Here is a 20,432-nt window from a genome sequence, read left to right as displayed (position 1 = left end):
TTCACTCTCGCTCTTTTCTCCTAGTCACTATTTGTCAAGCACGTATACAATCTAAAAAGCAAATAGCAAACATAAAAGGCTAGTTTGTCATGACGTCATAAACGGTCCATTATCCCAGCTAGCTCGGTTCAGTGCGTCTAGCCTGCGATGGGACGCGTTACATTGGAGAGTTTTTATGACGGTCTACTGATCATAGAAACGACAGGGCGTAATAAATAGATGTACTGTCATCTCACAGTCAGGGAGGGGTGGGGCACAGGGGTACTTGCCCCTTTCGAACATGTAACGAACATTCTCCTGGGCAAAAAATTGAGGACTTTTTTTGTTGCTTGTCAGATAGTCACATGTGCTAGTGATTATCCTCTGTCTGCCATTGGCCAGGTTGGCAGGAGAAGGAAATCGGTGAGGGGGTGTGAGAGGGTTTATTCCTCCCCCCTCCCCCCAATGTAATTACCGAAATTTAATGTCCTTATTTTCATGAGCAGATTGGAATAGTTTTCTTTTTTGTTCAGATGCCTAGAATTAATCAATTGGCTGTTAGTGTTAACTGCGCCATCCTCAAATGATAATACGTGAAGAAATAAATTAATAAATAACTTAAATAAATTAAGAACGCAAACGAATTAAAATGCGATAAATCGGAGACAAGCACGACTGCATTTCCGCTCTATTAATCGATATTGCAAAATCTAGTCCACCGTCCTCACCCCCCCCCCCCCATTAGTCGAGATGACTTCCCCATATAGTGTTCCCCACCTATTTGCATCAACACGGACACCTGTAGATACACCCCTCTCAAGCTCCCATCGATACCAGTCTGACCACGCCCCAGGCAGTAGTGAGAGAGAGAGGGTAATCAATGTTTCCCCTTTCTCCTCAGCATTGTTTCGGTAACAGGCGACAAACATTGCAGCTTTCTATTAGTATTCAGGGTTCCCGCACGCACGCACACACGGTACCACCCAAAATATAGTGGTTTTACATCGGATATAACTGATATACGTGACGATAATGATTCAACTACCACCCACATTTATGATTGTCAGTGGCGTCTGAAGAATTGTATCGTCCTGTATAATTATCACTGATTTGGCGCCCGCCGCAGAAATTACGATTTTATACAAGCTCAACAAAGAGATTGGTGAGTGACTACTTGTCTGTTTTTTGCATGAAGTATCGCTACTTTTTCGGTATTTTATTTTCTTTCCATTAAACAGAGGCGAATAAATCTCTTATGTACGATCTTCCTTCTTTAATTGAAAGAGTTTTGACATGATAAATGGACACTGTCCGACACTTTGAATTACATACGCGGTATTCTTTGTCTATTTTTTAAAAACATTTTTGGTAAGGTTTTGTTTTTCATTCACCAAAATGTCACGAGTGAAAGTATTTGCATCAAAATATTAGTACTAATCTCTTTTGGGGAATATAACATTTTTTGGAACAAATTTTTTAATTGTTGATCATGCAACTTACAAATTTGAATATATTCTACCCGGTAACCTGAATTGAGACTTTGACGAACTTTATTTCCAAACTTCACGCAATGCTCCTTCGGAAAATGAGGCCAAAAATGAGATAAAATACCCTCTATTACTTTTAATGTATATATGAAAGTAAACTAGATCAAGATATCCCGTTTCCATCTCTAAGAATCAACTCCACCCGCAAATACTTACTTAACAAAGGTTACGAAGGTGTCAGTTTTACTGTAAGATAATCACTTTCAATGTACAAGTTACGTCATTATTATGCTGGTTATTTGAAGTAATATACACTGTTGCCAATAAAGTTGGAATAATTTGTTCGTACTCTCTTCTTGAAATGATTGTAATAAAATAGTTTATTCGTGATAGCTAAAGTTCTGATATATATAAACTTCATCTATCAAGAAAAATCATGTTGTTACAATCATTATCATATCATACAAAACGAGGTAAGAAATTATTAGGCCTATTCCAACTTCATGGGCAACAGTGTAGTTCTTTGCAAAAGTCGGGTCGGGTCGATATCTCAATGACCTTACAGGTTAGAAGTTATGTAACATTTTTTTCTTCTTTTTTTGTTGAGCGTCATTGGCTGAAGAGTACTAAGATGTAGTCAAAGGGTTTCTGGTAAAGTGTTAATGTAATCTAAGCCAGGCTTTAAGATGTGATAATGAAATGCATAATTCATTAAAAGTTTGATAACACATTTGTTTTAGAAAGAAAAAACAAACACCAGTAGGCTATATGACTTTTATCAAAATTTGAAAATTAGAAGATTGGTAAAATAAATATTTGGATAAAATTATTTATAAAATCATCAAAGAATCATCAAAATAATCATAAAAGAATGAAAGTAAATATATGATTGTTGAAATATCCATTCTGACTTTGAAATGTATGAAAGCAGGAAGAGAAACCAAAATAATTTACTGCGTTATAAAAAATAAGACTTTTATCGACAATTTACTTCCGAATATATTTTTCTTTTTACTTGAGATGTGTTTTGGACTATATAATTATTATAGAAAATCCGTGGCAAAGCTATATAGGGAACGGGGAGATGGATAACGATTTGAAGAAAGACAAAGCGAGAAAAGAGAGAAAGGGAATATACGACTGGACCACGTCACGCACCCTACCCTAATCAGTAGCTTCATAAATTCGCATTTCATTTTTCGAGTAAGACTGGTGCCGCCTCCCAATCGTTCCAGTTCCCCTCCCCCGCCCCCACCCCACCCCAGTTGGTGGACTCATGACACGCTACTTCAGAAGGTTAATAATACAATGTTTGTGCAGGTATATCCACTTTATATGTGGTAATGGTAGGTTCCCACTGCCGATCAAACCAACCCGACCAAGCCCGATCAAGCTATTTTGGCCTGGTCGGGCTCGTTCGGCAAGGGCAATCAGGGTCGGTCTACCTTGATCGGGGTCGGTCTACCTTGATCGGTATCGATCTGGCTTCCTACACGACAATCTTTGGCATGTCAAAAAATATCGTGTAGGGGTCGAGAAGGCAAGCGATCGTACAGCGATCGTGTATTGGTCGAGTAGAGGTCGAGCTGATCGGGAGTCGATCGTATAGAGGTCTAGTTTGATCGGGGTGGATTTTTTCCGCCGATCACTACCCGATCATCTCGATGTATACACAACTTCTACACGATTGGTTCCCGATCAACTCGATTAACAACTCAACCGCTTCGCAATCGGAGCATGTCTGCCCTAAACAGTTACTCGACCGAACTCGCTCACTTCTCGACTGATTCTCGATTACATCCCGAGCACTTCTCGACCGCTCTCGATGTTTCTGATCGCAACTCAACCAAGGACACAATACGTACCGGTATATTGATACTAGTTAAGTTAATCGCTTATAGAATTGGTAGTAACATGTGACAGCGACACGCAGGCGCGGATCCAGGATTTCTTAGGGGGGGGGGCAAATTTGAAATTATGCGAGCCAAATATTAGTACGTAATAACATCGGCAGTGGCAAAAACATTTTTTTTTTTTTTTTTTTTTTTTTTGGGGGGGGGGGGGTAGACAAAAAAAAATCCCAATCACCCTACTCTTACATGCAGTCCCCGCTGAACGTTTCTCGGCGGGGGTCAAGCCCCCAGAACCTCAGGGGGAATAGGCATTTAATTATCGTCAGATGATCATATTTTCATACATTATTTGTGACGCTGGCATGTCACGAATTAGGGTGGAGTCCAGGGGGAGGAGCCCCCTGAAGCTCAGGGGTTTGTTGCCATAAATTACGGTCAGATGAGCTTATTTTATACCTTATTTGTGACACTGGCAGGACATAAATTGGTGTTGGGTCCAGAGGGCGGAGCCCCCAGAAGCTCAGGGGTTTTATACCTTAAATTATCGTCAGATGAGCTTATTTTTATACCTTATTTGTGAAACTGGCAGGCCACTAATTGGCGTCACGGATTTTAAGCATTAAATTACCGTCAGGTGAGCATCCAGGTGCCTGACTTCGGCCCTAGGTGAAATCCAGGGGGCAGAGTCCCCGAAAGCTTATGAGTTTTAAGGCATTTAATCACGGTCATATGAGGCTTTTTTTGGGGGGGGGGGCCGGAAATTGGAAAATTACGTTGTCAGATATTTCATTCAGTGGCTTGGGGGGAGGGGGGAAGTAACACTTTTTTGTTGTTGCTTTCTTTAGCACACATTCTTTGTTTTTGTTGCCAGGGGGCCGGGCCCCCGGGCCCATACCCCTTCCCTGGATCCGCCACTGCCCACAAATGTAACTGTTCGATTTACATCTCTTGAGTGTCTAAGATGAACTGAACGCTGATCAAAAATGAGTACTGTACTATCAGCTGACGATAATATTTTGTGCAACCACTCAATTCACGAGTCAGCTTGGATCCCTGTTCGAACAGGTCGATCTGCTCGGGCCGAGATTGTGTAGAGATCGTGTGTACGTCTAGTTGGTCTAGTAAGGATCGCGTTGGGATTGTATGTAGATCGGAATGATCGAGAAGAGATCGAAGTTGTGGTCGTCTATACGTCGTGCGGGAGTCGTGATAGCGGTCGGGAAGAGCTTGTGTTTAGGCATGGGGTCGGGATTGGTCGGGGAAATATGGGTGATCGGGCTTGATTGGGCTCGGTCGGGTTGGTTTGATCGGCAGTGGGAACCTACCATAATGCCTGTCTGAACTACAAACTTACAGGTGTGAACGACCACTCTGATCCCCTTTATATTTCTGTTCGCATTATTATGTCAAAGAGCAAGCGGTCTACAATCAATAATGGCCGTCGATAATTCTTCGTGAGCAATATAATACCAGACAATAAAATGTTTTTTAAAAGATATAACATTTTGATTCAAACCATTTATATTTTCTATTATCAAGGAGATTTCATGTTCTTCATGTGGAATTTATGAAAAGTCTACTTCAATTTTTGCTTTTGAATATATTTCATTTTAAGGTTACACATTAATGGCTCTCCATAATGTTTAAGTCCAACTTAGAGTTTTTTTTAAAGTTCGACTTACAATCTTGTGAAAGACCCCTAGACACTTATAATATAGGTAGGCTACTCTGTTTATGAACAAGGTAACACTCGATCCCCTTTATACTTCTTGTCGAATCATGACGTCAAAGAGAAAGTGGTCTACAATCAACAATGGCCGTCGATAATTCGTCGTGAGCAATATAATACCAGACATTCTCTCAATTCATTATGGTCTTGTTTGTTTTGACAATGTATAGGGTTTGTTTCTTGGAGTCTAAACTTACTCTGTATATTGACGTCATAAACAAACAAATAAAGTATTCACCATGAGGACATTTATAGCAGCTTGATGTTCATGCAGCACATAATTAATGCAAGGTTTATTTCTTTTCGTTAATGAATTCATACATAATGGGGGTGATTTGATTCTTCAGAATAAATGTCCGTATAAAAACAAACAAGCATAATATTATTACCCCATCCTAGCACTCAAGCCAAATTAATGCATATATTTTGAAATCAAATAAAATGAAAGTCAATGTTGAAGATTGGACGCAATTATGATATTACAAAACAGGACACTATAATTATCATCATGGTCAATTTGAGTAAAAGCTACTCTTTAAAAAGCAATCTGATCAATTTTTACCCGTTCGAGTTTGAGTGTATCGGACTTTCAGCGTAATGATTAATCAGTTCTCAATGCCCGATTAATTGCTTGGCAGCGATGTAGGGGAGACAGTTTTATAATTTTAAATACTAGCGTTCTCCCGTTTTCCCTCCTCACTTTATGTTCACTCCAACCTATGTACTCTGTTTTGGTTGAAATGTAAGCTTTTGATGATTATGATGTGGTATAAATGTCATTGTAAATTCGGTAGGGTCCATTAGTGGCACGCGTAGAATACATTTAAGCAGGATAAACATAGCCTATCCAGGCATCCATGCAAGCGAATGCACCGCATGATAGAAAGTTAGATTTTCCCAGACCCCCCCCCCCCAATTACCCTATAACTAGGGGGGGGGGGGTCAATTCTTGTTGCCCCTAGGTTACACCAATACTCAGTAGACCAAACTGAATACATGGACAAACATGAAAAGATAGATCCGTGGAATAATGGAATTTTATAGGAGAATGATGCCTCGGAAAAGGGAGGAAAGGTTGCTTTGTCATGCCCAGAAGAGAGGGCTTACATGAGTCAGGCCCATTACGATATTGGCAAGTCGCTTATCGCCATCATGAAATATAGATTTCAATATCAAACTCAAATAAAAAATCTAACGTCATGTTTAATTCATAATGGTCAATCCTCAAAAGTAAGGCCAAATTAGCACTTTCCATGCTGTTAGCAACCATGGCAGATACAAAGTAATGGATCGCCTGGTATCGCATTGCACGTCAAATCCGACAATCCACCTACCTAATTATCCAAATGGCCCTCGAATGAAATGCGCTTTAAAATGTATTTGAACCAAAATTATATTTTTCTGAACATGCTGGCTCTAAATAATTACATGCATTATTTAGAGCCAGCATGTTCAGAAAATTTTATGGAGATACATGTATGCCTACCCCTGGCCTAGCAAGCAAGTGAATAAATATATGCATAAACACACCAGCAAAGGGATGCCTTAGATCATGAGGAAATGCAAGGGGGAATATCGTATTGCTGTCGTGAAAGAGAGATCATAGTCATCATATTACATGATAACAAGCTGGGCTTTTGACATGATATCGTAGACCAAAAAAAAATAAAACAAATCAAAACAAATCAGTCTTTGGGTCAGCCCATGACAAGTGACAAGGCCCCAATTTCACATTATTGGCCTGTACCAGTAACACAAAACCAACAAAGTTGTTGAATTTTAGAACACAACATAGCTTATATCCATGATATGTATTATGTTAAAAAGACCAGTTCGGGGTTACGTTCACCTTTGTATTCTAGTCCAACCCAGCGCCGGGCACCCACTAATTAAACCCACTTTACTCTCACTCTTTATTTGCTGACGAGAATTTGGCGGAAGAATAAAATAGCATTGACACCGTTACCATGGTTGCCCGAATCAACGGGATGCTTCGATGGAAAGCTGTACCGAACAAACATCATTTGCAGCCAGCCGAGTTGAACATGAGAAGTTCACAAATTGGGCAGCGGAGCAATTATCACAGATACTTGATTATGGTATAGGTGGAGTGTTAATGAAGCATCTAATGAACCTCCTCCAATCATTGCATGTCATTACCAGATTTTAGTTCTCTTCGTATGTAATTTAAGGCTCAATTGTTGTAAAATTATTGATCTTAACATTTTAGCAATTGATCGAAAATTGTAAAACGTAGGATTAGGAATTATCATACATAAAGATGTCTAGGAGAGACGTCTTACATTATAAAGGGATAATGAATTTTAATTTTAAAAATATTTTTCCGTTTGCGAGGAGGGCCCTATACAACCAATGTGTTTCTGGTTGACTTTGAATAAAGAGAAGGAGAGATCAAGATTAAGAGAGAGAGGGAGAGAGAAAGAGGGAGAGAGAGAGAGAGAGAGAGAGAGGGGAGAGAGAAAGAGAGAGATAGAGAGATGGAGGGATAAAGGAGACAGATAATGGAAGGAGATCTGATGGCTTTTCTTGTACCTTGACTATATACAAAGAATTTGCAAATTGCTTATTATACAAGCATGGACTAAAAATCCTTTTGTTCCTTCATGTCCCAAGTACTCAATGACTATGGCAGCTTTGATTAGATAAGTGCTTAGATTAATATACATTGTTCGGACGATGTAATTTACATGGTGCTGTTAATATGACACTAATTCTGTTCGCGGAAAAATGCTTTCGTCATAAGATAAAATGGGAGATGATTACGCAGATTTCATTCTCATTACACTACGTTTTATCTTCTTTACGTAAGCTGTGTGCAGGGAGTACAACACACATGTTATTGGCCTAAAATGAGCCCCTTCCCCCCCCCCCCTCTCTCCCTCTCTCTCTCTCTCTCTCTTTCTCTCTCTCTCTCTCTCTCTCTCTCTCTTCCTCTCTCTCTCTCTCTCTCTCTTTTCTCTCTCTCTCTTCCTCTCACTTTCTCTCTGCCTCCGTCTTTCACTGTACCCCACTCCCCTCCCTATTTCTATTTCTGTCTGCACCTCTCTCTCTCTCTCTCTCTCTCTCTCTCTCTCTCTCTCTCTCTCTTTCTCTGTCGAGAAACATTATGCTAAGTATTATCTAACGCTTGAATACAGTATGCGAGATATAAGAAGCAATACATTTCAGTACAAAAATAGACGTCAGAATGATTTACATGATTGTATTTATTATTTATTCCAGATTTATTGCTCTTTACTCGTCTCATTGAAAGTAGAGATTCTTCTTAACACCGCCAAGCTCTACAGCAGTTCAAGATGTCGGTTCAGCCGAATTCAATGCCGGTAAGTGATATAATTATTTCTTATTTAAATTTCTTTAATATCTTTACTGATATAAGCATTTATGCATCACCAATTCGGACTTGGAATGGAAATGTCTTTCTTTTTTCCGATCTCGCAGTATGATGCAATCGGACGCTGTTTTCGAAAGTTTTAGTTTGATGTTTGATATAGATAGGAACTGAAATACTTTTCTTCATTCTACTCAGTGACATGTTTTCATGAATGTTAATAATCTATGTTTATAATAAGTTGCTTTTGTAGAAAATATATTTCTCGTATGCAGAAAAAGAATAAGAAGAAAGAAAAACGACTACCAGCGCCTTTTTTTCAAATGTTACCAGTCTAGAACAGAGTACACTACCTACACATTGATATCATTACATTTACACGTGACATCTAACATTTGATACAAATATCTAAACTATTTTAGCGTAGTAATTTTTTGGAACGAAGTACACTCTCTTCAATGCGACATTGATACTATGGTATTTTTCCACATAAAACAATATTTTTAAAGTACTTTATAAAACCCAACTTTATATTTTCTTAATTTCTGCAGATGACGATGCAGCCTGGCAGTCATCTGCAAGCACCCCAGGTCCAGTGGATGCCTGCTCCGGATAGGGTGGGGCCAGAATGCCCTCCTGGTCTCGAATACCTCACTAACGTAGACCAGATACTCGTTCACCAACAGGTGGAATTCTTCGAAGGTTTGTAATCTTAGCACTTTGTAGTTAATAATGATAATTATATTGGATATAATTTTATATAGTGCACATAATATTCACCATGCATGGTGCTCAACTATTACCCGGATCTGCTAGGCAGCCGATTTCGGCGCTCACAGCATTTAATGAATTCTTTCCTACCGGTATCCTACCTGGGTGGAGAGTGGCAAATTTAGATTAATATCTTGCTAAAGGACATTATTGCCGTGTCGGGTGACGAACCGCGAACCCTGTGATCCACAGTCTAACGACTTATCCACTAGACCACAACACCTCTATAGTTGAGGGATAGTGCGCATGCGTTTCTCGAACAAAGACATCTTTTGGTCAGGTTGCTCTCATGATCAGGGTAAACATTTACTACACCAGGGTGGAGAGTGGCAAATGTAGATCAATATCTAGCACATACATCTGTGTATCCATCCCATGGGATGATCTAGGCACCCACTTATCACTAGTATTACCCCAGCCTTAGCTAGAATACCTTGATGTGCTGAAAACTTAAGGAATGTACTTCCCACCAAGCATGCAAGTGCCAATCTCCTATGTTGAGAATAGCAATACATTGTAGGTTAGAACCATGGACCTACTTGTTAGATCCTTGCCAAACGACATTGGTGCCGTGACTGAGACTCGAACCACAAAACATTTTGAGCCACACTCTTGGTATAATTGAAAGGCAAGACTCTTGCATGGGGGTATATCGTACATCTTACATGTTTATAACTTTTCTTTTATTTCAGTTTTTACAAGTTGGGAGACGTGTAACCGGTATCAGGTTAAAAATAGTCTTGGTCAACAAATCTACTTCGCAATGGAAGGTAAGAGTTCCCTTATACAACAAACTTTATTCTTGTTATAATCAAATATTTATTGCTGAACTCTGAGAAAAGACAAATAGACAATTAACTGGTTAATGAGAGAATATCGTTCTATACCCGTGTATTTTTTATTCCAAATTGTACCTTATCAAATTGATTATCTGTGCATGTGCTTTCCGTTTCTCTTTACCTCTTCAGAGGGACTTTATTGTTCCATTTCAAAATACATATATATTATTTACAAAACAAGTAAAATTAAACATATGAATTATATACAAGATCAACATAGTGTAGTGTGCAGTTAAAATAATGATTTATAATTATAGCTGATGGTTCCTCAGGCAATTGTACAGTGTAGTCTGATATTGCACTGAACTACTCTGTCATTAATTGTTGGTTCCTTGATACATAAAATGCATTAGCATAATTATAGTTTAACTACCCCGTTCAAATATAAATCTGGCCATGCACTGATTACTTAGCAGAACATCAACGCGAAGGGCTTAGATCGGTAACTATGGTTACTGTTTGATATTTGTGTTCATCTGATCGTAAGTGCTTTACCGTCGATCTATCCAGTACTTAAAATTAAAAAGAAATTTTGTTGACGCAACGCCTAATTAACTCCAATCCATCACAGATATGGACACGTGATAGTTGTCGAGTGCCTCGTTTGAAAGGGAAGCATTTGAATTATGTCTAGGCATGTTAAAAAGAAATGCAGGAGTGAAATGACGAATCACTTTTTTGATGTTTGAAGGGAGGTTCTCATTGCTTGTTTCCAGAGATTATGGGGTATAATCATGATGAGAATTAATGTGTATCACTGACAAGTGATGAAATAGTAGCTCCAACGCTTATCCACATTATCAAAAGAAATGTCTGTTTATAAAAAAAAAAAATGACCGCAGAACTGTGCACAACGCATGCAGAAAGTGCATGCAAATGAAACCTGTGTCACAGAAGGGGTACCAGTTACGGGGGAGGGCGGGGCGGAGGGGGGGGGGGTGGATGACTGTCTTACATCCAGCATTCTTGAGCCCCCTCTCCCGGGGAAATAACCCTATAGATCTACCCCATTATTTGAAGTAACCAACCTAATCTATCAATGACCTATAGACAATTTTATGTTTCTTTAAACATATTTTTCCTCGCTTTCTCTCAAATACATTCACATCAGCATGTAGTTCCGTATTTAATGAAAAATAGAAATGTCACATAGAAGTAAAAACGTCACACCACGGACATTCTTCTTGTTAATTTCATCATTATTAATTTCAATCATTTCACTTCACTCTCAGAATCGGAGACGTGTCAGAGACAGTGCTGCGGGAATACGAGAGGTTTTGTGATGCATGTTCTTGATAATGCTAATCAGGTAAGTAATAACTCACAAGTAATAAATCAGTGTGCAGATATTGGTTAGGGTATGATTGGGTAGGCGGGCGCACCACCTTTAATCTGTGGATTCATCGCAAATTAACAAAGCTATTACTTCGATACGGATGAAAAAGCGGATTTATTGTCGTCCCTTTACGATCCCCCCCCCCCCCTCTACCACTTTTCTCTCTATTTTCTTTTTTCGCCATTTGATGGGGGCACCTGCCCCAAAACCTCTCCCCGCCCCGTTCCTACACCGATACCCTATGCTGTAATTAATATATATATTATTAAAGTTGATTTTATGAGCTCGACATGCTTGAAGGTGTACCGTACGGTGGACAGGTGTGAGCGTTTGAGAAAAATCGCAGAACTAATGAGGTAGGGAATCCCCTTCACTAATGTGTCAAGCTCTGTAATTACTAGGATCTCTGTCCAGTAGTGCCGTGTTTGTGCTATCAACCTGGATCGACCAAATCAATAGATTCATAATATATTTTTCCCCGTAACATGAGAGTAATATTAATCGCTTCATTCTTTTAATTAAATGTAATGTTAATTGTTATTGTATAATTGTGTTAAGTGGGGGCACGCTTCAAGAGTCCTATCTCGCACCCCGGGGCAACGTGTCTGACACGGCTGGTTGTAGCAACTACTCCAAAAATCAAGATACATAAATCTTGATCTAAGGAGACACGAACGAACGAATGTGTCTATGATGAATGATGTACGATATTAGACGAAGTAGATATAGATCTACGATTGATTGTTGTTTATTGAATATTATTAATCGAATTCTATGGAGCATAAATCAGGAATGAAGGGTTATGGTTTAGGGTTGTATCCTTCTAATTTCATGAAGATAGTGATTTTCATCAATACTTTCTCAAGGCCTCCCTTTTATATCGGCATGATAATTTCGAGAACAAAAAAGGGTAGATATTGACACGACAAGCGTCTGCTACCGATTATGATGGTCATCCCGATAACAAGGAAGTCTTGAATCATACGAATCGATATCAGATCGATATGAAGACAAAATGTTGATTGCTATGTGACGTCAGAAAGGGCCAGACATGCAACTCATTTCGGTGTTTGTTCAATGGTAATGTTGATAGAGAATGGTAGACAGGTAATTATAGTTCGATCTAATGCATCCGTGATCAATCATGTTAGCTTCATTGACATTAAACAATGCAAACGGTTGATTTGTAATTATAATAAGATGATTGGTTGGCAAGCAGTGTCGCCCAAGCAGTGTCGCCCGGACACTGCTTGCCAACCAATCATCCTATATTCCCGAGAAACGCAATTATGAAAGGTGAAAGGGTTGTTTTTCATGTGTTTTTTTGTTTCTGAATAGGGGTGGCTATTTCTACCCCTTTGATCTGCCTACGCGTTTGTACATGTATATGGAACGCCTGTTTCATAATTGCGTTTCTCGGGAATATAGAGGTCTGGACCTCCTTAAGTTGGGGGGAAAGGGAAAGAGGGAGGGGGCCCTCCCCATTGAACGACAGTTTTGCGAATAGCTACTTGCGCTACAAAAACAACGGCGACAGATAATCAAATGTGACGGGGGAATACGTGTTTTAATTTAATGCGGAACCTACCGAGGAGTTCCCACTGTCCATCCTCTATTCCGGGCCGCCGCCGATAGAACTGAATCTCAAAATATGGGGCCAGTGATGACTAATAATAATGATTTTCAACATCATAAATTTTGTTTGGGGATGCGCTATGTTCATAATAACATGCACCATTATACGAGTGGAACCTTTGGTGATTCATTCACTCAACTCTCAATCTGAGGGTTGAGGGTTCGAATCCCAGCCCTACAGTAACATCCTTTGGCAAGACATTCATCCACTTTTGCCACTCTCCACCCAGGTATTTAATGGGTACCCGGGTAGGATGCGAAAGTCATTGTATGTTGTGAAATGGCGCATGGTTAGAATGCTCCCCAGGGAGTGGAGAACGTGCATAGATTGTTTGCGGGCAAGCCTTAATCGGATGACCGGGGTAAATATTATGTAAAGCGCTTGGAGACATCATTGGTGCATTACGTGCTATATTAACCCATAATATTGTTATTATTATTGTGAAGAGCTCGCATTGATGTCGGGGAGACACAATAATATAATTATTCCTTAAATGCTGTGAGAGTCGAAATCGGTAGCCTAGCATAGCCGGGTAATGTTTGAGCGCCTTGAGGACCTTTGCAAGGTCGATACGTGCGCTTTATAAGAATCCAATATTATTATCATTATTATTAATTATTTATATAAATCTTTGTTTTGTTCTTTCAGGAAGTGATGAGAGTAACTCGAGAGTTTAAGTGTTGCGCAGGGTGCTGCTGGTGTGCTAATATTGATTGCTGTGGTATGGAGATCACTGTTGAAGCGCCCGTGGGTCAAGTCATGGGATATGTCAGGCAAGCGTAAGTGATCTAAGGTTCTTCTGTACTTCATGGACCTGATAATATAATACTTATAGCGCCTTTTTATAGAGCAGGTACAAAACGCTAACGAAAAATAAACGTTACACATTACAAGAGATCAGGCGCGTACGCAGGATTTTTTAAAGGGGGGGGGGGGGGGGGTTTAACATTTATAAATCGGTCCGAAAATTTCGCAACGACTCAGCCGGCCGCTGAATAAGCGGGGGGGGGGGGGGGGGTTAGATTTTTTTAAGGGGGGTTTACATACATGAAATTACCAAAGGGGGGTTAACCCCCAACCCCCCCCCCCCCCTCCTGCGTACGCGCCTGCAAGAGATGATTGTGTTTAACCGAGTAGATATATAAACAAAAACGCATTGGTATCAAAAGGAAACTACAGTAATTACAAAAGGCTTCACTCCCAAATTGTTTTCCTTCAAAATACCAACATTTTTAATGTTCGGTACCACGGTACCTGAATAACTTTTTATTGGGACAGCGAGTTTCCCAAATTTGCTTTTATTTTAGCAGTGAGTGGTTGGAACATACTTATAGTCGGACACCGGCAGAAGAACCGAAATATATATTTTTAAATCTTACCCTGTGTATTTGACGGTGAAATAACAATTGACCATTGAACTAGGTTTTTTTTCTTCAAACCAATCGACTACGACACATCAACTGGTCTTAAAAAGAATTTTATACCATATTCTACTTTACAGGCAGAGTGGTTGGTATCCCAACTACAATATATTGGATGCATCACGGAGTTGTGTACTCAAGGTTCGAGGCCCATGCTGTATCTGTCAGGGAGCGTGTTGTACCTGTGATCAAGAATTTAAGGTAATCCTCTAAACAATTGTAAAGGGTAACAAATTCCGATCCGATTTACTCATAAACTATCCCACGTATTATTGTATATCAAGATGTCATCTTATCTGGCCTGGCCCGGGAGGATGTGGTTAGAAACAAATCTTTTGAAACAGAGAGTAAACCTTCATAATGATTGTATTATCTTTTGACGTGTAATTTCTATGCTTTACTCGATAGACTGCCAATGGAAGATACGTAGCAACGATTAAACAGAAACTTCACAAAGAAACATGTTTGTTTCAATCATATTTGATTCTTAGAGATATCGTTCCCCTTGAAAATTCATTGTTTAATTATTATAAACTTAGACCTTTTCGACATGCTTCTAGCATTTTATAGCGAATATTGGGAAAGAAATACAATATAACGGACTCTACAAAAACAAATCATCAATATCTCATAAAGAACTGAGGGCGCCAGTTCAAACAGTAATTCAAATGTCGGACTACATATTCCTGACTAAATTATTGCTTTCTAATCGTGATTTATTTTCTCTCTTTTTTCAGGTAACAGATGAGTTATATATTCTCTTATAATGTCAGATATCTTTGATTAAATTTCTATCATGTTCATTTACATTCGAGCTTGCTGCAAAACTGTGGAAGCCTACTACCTACTGCATTGCAGACGGCCTCATCTGTTAACCACTGCTAAAAATTACTTTATTATTAAATTATTAGTCCAATTAATTAACTGATCTCTGAGAAGTGATTAACTTTTTTTTTAATAAGCGGCCCAAACATTGTGGAGCGGTGGGTGCAGCGCTTTGAAACCGCAAGGAAAAGGCGCTATATCAAATCTCTTTTGGATTGGATTGGATTAGATTGGACTAATTATTCATTTTATTTTTTTCTCTCCTCTAGGTTTGGGATGCTAGTATGACGAGTGAGGTTGGTAAGATCAGTAAGCAGTGGAGCGGCTTTGTCAAGGAGCTCTACACTAAGGCTGATAACTTTGGAGTGTCATGTAAGTTTGATTGATTGGTTTTTATTCGCCAAGCTTCCATCATTCAACAATAACAGATCAAAAACTAAAGTCAACTTAAACAGGATAATCCACGAAAGCTCGAGAGCTTATTTCCAGTGGGGTCCCCGACAGACATGTACAAAATTAATAAATTAAAATAGTAATACATGTATTTACAGACAGATAAGAAAAAGAAAAAAAATCAATTTTAAGTATCCTACATTTTAGATGCTGCTTATAAGTATCGGCTTGCATGGTGATGTAGATATAAATTGCACCATGTATCCTATATTGATCAGAATACATTCATGGAGAATTGTTTAGCATCCAAAAACTCAGATTTTAGAATGATTAAAGAAAATCAATGGCGTATCTAGCCTACGATAAAACTGACGTTCAAGTCATATTTGAAGGTAAAGAAAACATAGAAAAAGAAGGGGGAAGGGGAAAGGTATCAAAGCCCCCACAATCACGCTAGGACAATCATGACAGACTACGATCTACAGGGACATGGAGAGAATTCCGCCCTCTGTTGATAAACTGTTTATAAGCCAATGTGCGCTTAAAGGTACTATGTCCCTTTTGCAGCCAACCTCAAATGCTGTAGCACTTTGCAGGAATTATGAATATGTCATGTATATCCTATCTGTGAAATTTAAACGTTAGCAGTGTCCTCATATTCAAATTATGCAAGGAAACCCGTTTAATTGCTAGACTTCACTGTCAGACACTATTGAGTGACTGACTGGCTTTTTTCTTCTTTGGTAATAACATACATGAAAAGAGTTGTAAAGGGTGCATGTGCATTTGTCTACATCAATAACCCACTTCTTGTGATGGCCAAGATTAAACTGATTGAATCTTTACGCAGCATAAAACGTATGACCATTCAGTACAATTGTCTGAAAATCAAGACTATTACTTTTGGGCTCTATAGCCCTAAAGTCGATTTGACAACTAATGGTCGTTATTTTCCCACTTGAAGACATTTTAAAGCCCCACCTTTTTTAGGGAAGTTCTAAATTAGCATATCTTTCAAATGCAGTTGGAATTTAACTTTTTCATTTTTTTTTTTAGGCCTGCAAATGGGACATAGTACCTTTAAAGGGATCCGGTCACTTTGTCTCAGAATCTGAAACAAAATTCTGGATTTAGCTCATGCTGCAATGAAAATTATAAACCTTTGGGTCAGTCAGGAACCCCATGACTTTTACAAGCCGATTGCATGTCTGATTATCAAGATGTTTATGATTGAAATTACACATTTTGAAAACCGTTTGCCAAACGGTTTTCATAACACTACAATCTATTGGGGAAAACGAGTATGGTAAAAACCGGTCACTCAAAGAATTTTACTTTTTCAGGCACTTCTTGATCATTTTGAAGCGCAATTTTTTAGGGCTTCAATATTACACCATATCACAAACACTGAAAACACGTAGGGCCGTGTATCTCACATTTAACATTGTTAAACGATCCCTTTAAGGTACATGTTCTTTCTTATCTAACCCATTCAGTTCCGATGGACCTTGACGTGAAGATGAAAGCAGTCATGCTTGGAGTAGTGTTCCTTATTGTAAGTCGATCTATTATGTATTTCATTTTGATCTATTGTCTAAGCTATTACCAATAGACCGGTTTACTAACATATTCAAATTGATGGATGTTTCTTTCCTGGGAACCTAGTGACGAGTTATTCCATTCACCTATTGTTAATGAATGAACTACAATACTCGGAATCCAGTCTGCATATATATATTGTTTGTTGCTATGACAGGCAAGTCTCGGGCAAGCTTTCTAGTTGTCAAGAACAACCTAGCTTAAAAAGTTTGCAACATTTTGAATATTGTAGTAAATCAGTATATTGCTCAGGTCGTCGAAACTCTGTGCAATGCATATATATTACTTCAGCACAAAATTATTTATTATAATACAGAAAACGAGCGGGATATAGTGTTAATAATACTTGTTGCCTAGGAGACGTGATTTGCCCGACGTAAGCCAGCGCCATCGACTGGCGCGGTCTTTGGTGAACCACTGTGAAGGTGACATTGTCAGAAGTATGGATGTAAAATGAACAATGTTAAAATTGCGTTGAATTACTGATATAATAATAATAATAATAGTGGGTTCTTGTATAGCGCACATGACTTGTCTGTCAGACTTGACACTCCTGGCGCTCCCGATTATATATGACTGTCTTGATTGTCTTCAAATGCTTGATTTGCGTAATTAATAACACGATCGAACTGGTACATTGACATAATTCGCCAGATGATCCCATGATTATAGGGTTCAACAAACTAATTGTACCTCAATTCGACGACTCTGCCATTAACGAACTAAAAGGAAAATCGAATAAAAAGATGAATAATGTAATAACCCATTTATGTATTTATTATTCTCTGTTTTTCATTTAAACAGGATTTCATGTACTTTGAAGAAAACGACAACAACACCAGCTAAATCATATAAAGAGCGTTCAGCTAAAGTTGTTGACGTCATATCAGCATCACCTAACAAACATGGGCTCTAGAACTTTTCAGCCCGGGAATAGCAAATATTGTAACCTGTTATGATATAACAATCATTCCAATATTAATGGACTAAGATGTGTCAGAACTCAACGGCAAGAAAAAACTCTTTGGGTAATCGTCTTCTTATGCTTTCAAAAGAAAGAATAATCAAATGAGCGTAGGTTTTAAATAGTTCCGAATTAGTACAGTGCAACCTGTCTATAAAGACCACCCAAGGGAGACAAGAAAGTGGTCTTTATAGGCAGAGAGTCTTTATGTACGGGTTCCTTTAGTACATGTTTCAATGAGAAACCATTTTCAAGGGGAACACAAAATGTGGTCTTTGTAGACAGGTGGCCTTTCTATACATGTGGTCACTAAAGCAGGTTTAACTGTATTAAAATTCAAACAATGTATTCAATTGTATATTTATTAATCAAAGAAATTGGTAAAGAACAGTTTATAAGTTTGATGTGTTAAGGAGATATCGTTTGCTTATGATGTTATGAGGGACTTATAGATTCGCACGAAGACAATGTGGATTGCTACGATCGACGTCCCTTTAATGCACTGCCTTGAATGGACGTCACACGTATCAGTCCACGCAAATCTAAAAGTCCCTATTATATTATATGATAATAGAAGGACCGTACTCGAGTGATTTTGAGCATGTGACGAAATGTACAAGGTCATAAGTTGGAGCACTGATGTAACACTGTTATTTTTGAATTGGAACACGCATTGACATATACGCTGTTTCTCTTTACCCGGGTTTATAAATGGTTACTCCATAAGATGTGAATGTTATTGCATCATGATTTACGATCTGCATTGTGCCCCCAGGAAATGGAAGTGGAAATTTTATTTTTTTAAAGCCCCTTTTCTCATTAAGTGATTGTTTTCTTATCAAAGACACATTGATTAATAGAACCCATGCCAGTTGACGACAATTTGATATAAAAATCTTAATTAATGATAAAAAATGTCTGCAAAATCTTGTTATTTTTCAGTTTTTCTTGTACACCACAAATGACATATATTTTTCAGAAGTGAATTAAGGAATGTATAATTGAATTCTATATTTATATTTAACTGTGATATTTATAAAAATATAAGATTAGTTGAATGAGTAGTTCTGATTTACACGAAAGTATAAGCTCGTTTATTTGAAAGTACTTTATCATGGACTGTGTGTGATAAATATCTCCTTGAAAGTTTTTATTTGACAAACAAATGTTAGGAAATATGTGATAGTGATGTTGCCATAGTTTGATTGAAATGCTAAAGTACAGCCATCCAATTATAAAGCGATCAATTCTATTATGTCTCGAGCGTACGTGTGCGTACAACCTCTCTCGGAAATACAACAGGTAGCATCTCGGGGGGGGGGGGGGGAGGATAGGGAGCAACAGGGGGCATGCGACATCCATGCAAAAATCTGCCTATACTTGATTATACACGCGTGTATCGCTCTAAATGGTAGCCATTTTCGTGCTTGTCATAGATTTTTAATACTAAGTTTAATATAACCCCCCCCCCTTAAAGAATTTGGGATCAGCCACATACCACCGGTTGATGTTGTCTCAAATTTCCCTACGGTTTCCTTGATAGCCCTTTAAACACCTTTTTATGTATGTATATATATTATGTATTATAGTTATTATTTCCTTTTTTCTTTTTGTATTTATATTATGTTTTTGACTGATAATTTGTAATTATTTTTTTCTGGTCATTTCTAATATTATGTATATTTTGTACATTGCATAAACTGGCCCCATGGAAGACCAGCAGCAACAATATAGTTGCAGTTGAAAATGGGCTACCTTCCGTATACGGTCCCTTTTCACTGTATGATTACTTTGTATGTATTTTATCTGATTTTAATATACGGAAATAAAATCAACAAACATAAATGAGTAATTAACGATACATGTGTTTTTGGTTAATATGTGAAATTTCCCTCATATTCAAATCATAATGATTACTTTAAAGTGCAATCTTAAAAGATAAAGTCCAGATGTCGGATGTCTCATTTGTTAAAACTGCATACACAGGTAAAAATAGAAATTACTTAATTTGTTTGTTTATCATGTAAATATTGAAGTCATTAATGAGATTTATTCTTGACAATCTATTCACTGGTTTTATGATTACAATACCATATTTGATTATTGTTTCATCTCCTTCCGCACAGTGTGTATGATTGCTCACGTATATGTTGCGATTTAACAACCATTGTCAGATAAATCTATACATACAAGTACGAACTGTACCAATAAATCTGATTGTTATTGTAATGATGTTAGTTACTCAGAT

At 38.2% G+C, this 20,432-nt stretch overlaps 1 protein-coding gene across 1 annotated transcript; it reads left to right on the top strand.

The window, feature by feature from the left end:
* Positions 1 to 930: 930 nt before the first annotated feature.
* On the top strand, positions 931 to 19,439 carry LOC577384 (phospholipid scramblase 1). The gene is made up of 10 exons (XM_030986510.1): positions 931 to 1,141; positions 8,292 to 8,392; positions 8,952 to 9,102; positions 9,864 to 9,941; positions 11,243 to 11,319; positions 13,631 to 13,761; positions 14,484 to 14,604; positions 15,498 to 15,600; positions 17,118 to 17,176; positions 18,025 to 19,439. The coding sequence occupies exons 2-10, from the start codon at positions 8,366 to 8,368 to the stop codon at positions 18,064 to 18,066; spliced, it is 789 nt and encodes a 262-aa protein (XP_030842370.1). The 5' UTR covers positions 931 to 1,141; positions 8,292 to 8,365; the 3' UTR covers positions 18,067 to 19,439.
* Positions 19,440 to 20,432: the final 993 nt, after the last annotated feature.

This window comes from Strongylocentrotus purpuratus, unplaced genomic scaffold (assembly GCF_000002235.5).
Source record: "Strongylocentrotus purpuratus isolate Spur 01 unplaced genomic scaffold, Spur_5.0 spur5_scaffold_16, whole genome shotgun sequence".
In the NCBI taxonomy this organism is placed as follows: domain Eukaryota; kingdom Metazoa; phylum Echinodermata; class Echinoidea; order Camarodonta; family Strongylocentrotidae; genus Strongylocentrotus; species Strongylocentrotus purpuratus.
Note: the sequence above shows the minus strand (reverse complement) of the source record. Positions and strands in the feature narration are given on the sequence as shown.

Coding starts and splice junctions, on each gene's coding strand:
- LOC577384 (XM_030986510.1), top strand. CDS start 8,366: ATGTCGGTTCAGCCGAATTCAATGCCG. Junction 9,103..9,863: donor ACAGGTGGAATTCTTCGAAG/GTTTGTAATCTT, acceptor CTTTTATTTCAG/TTTTTACAAGTTGGGAGACG. Junction 13,762..14,483: donor ATGGGATATGTCAGGCAAGC/GTAAGTGATCTA, acceptor TCTACTTTACAG/GCAGAGTGGTTGGTATCCCA.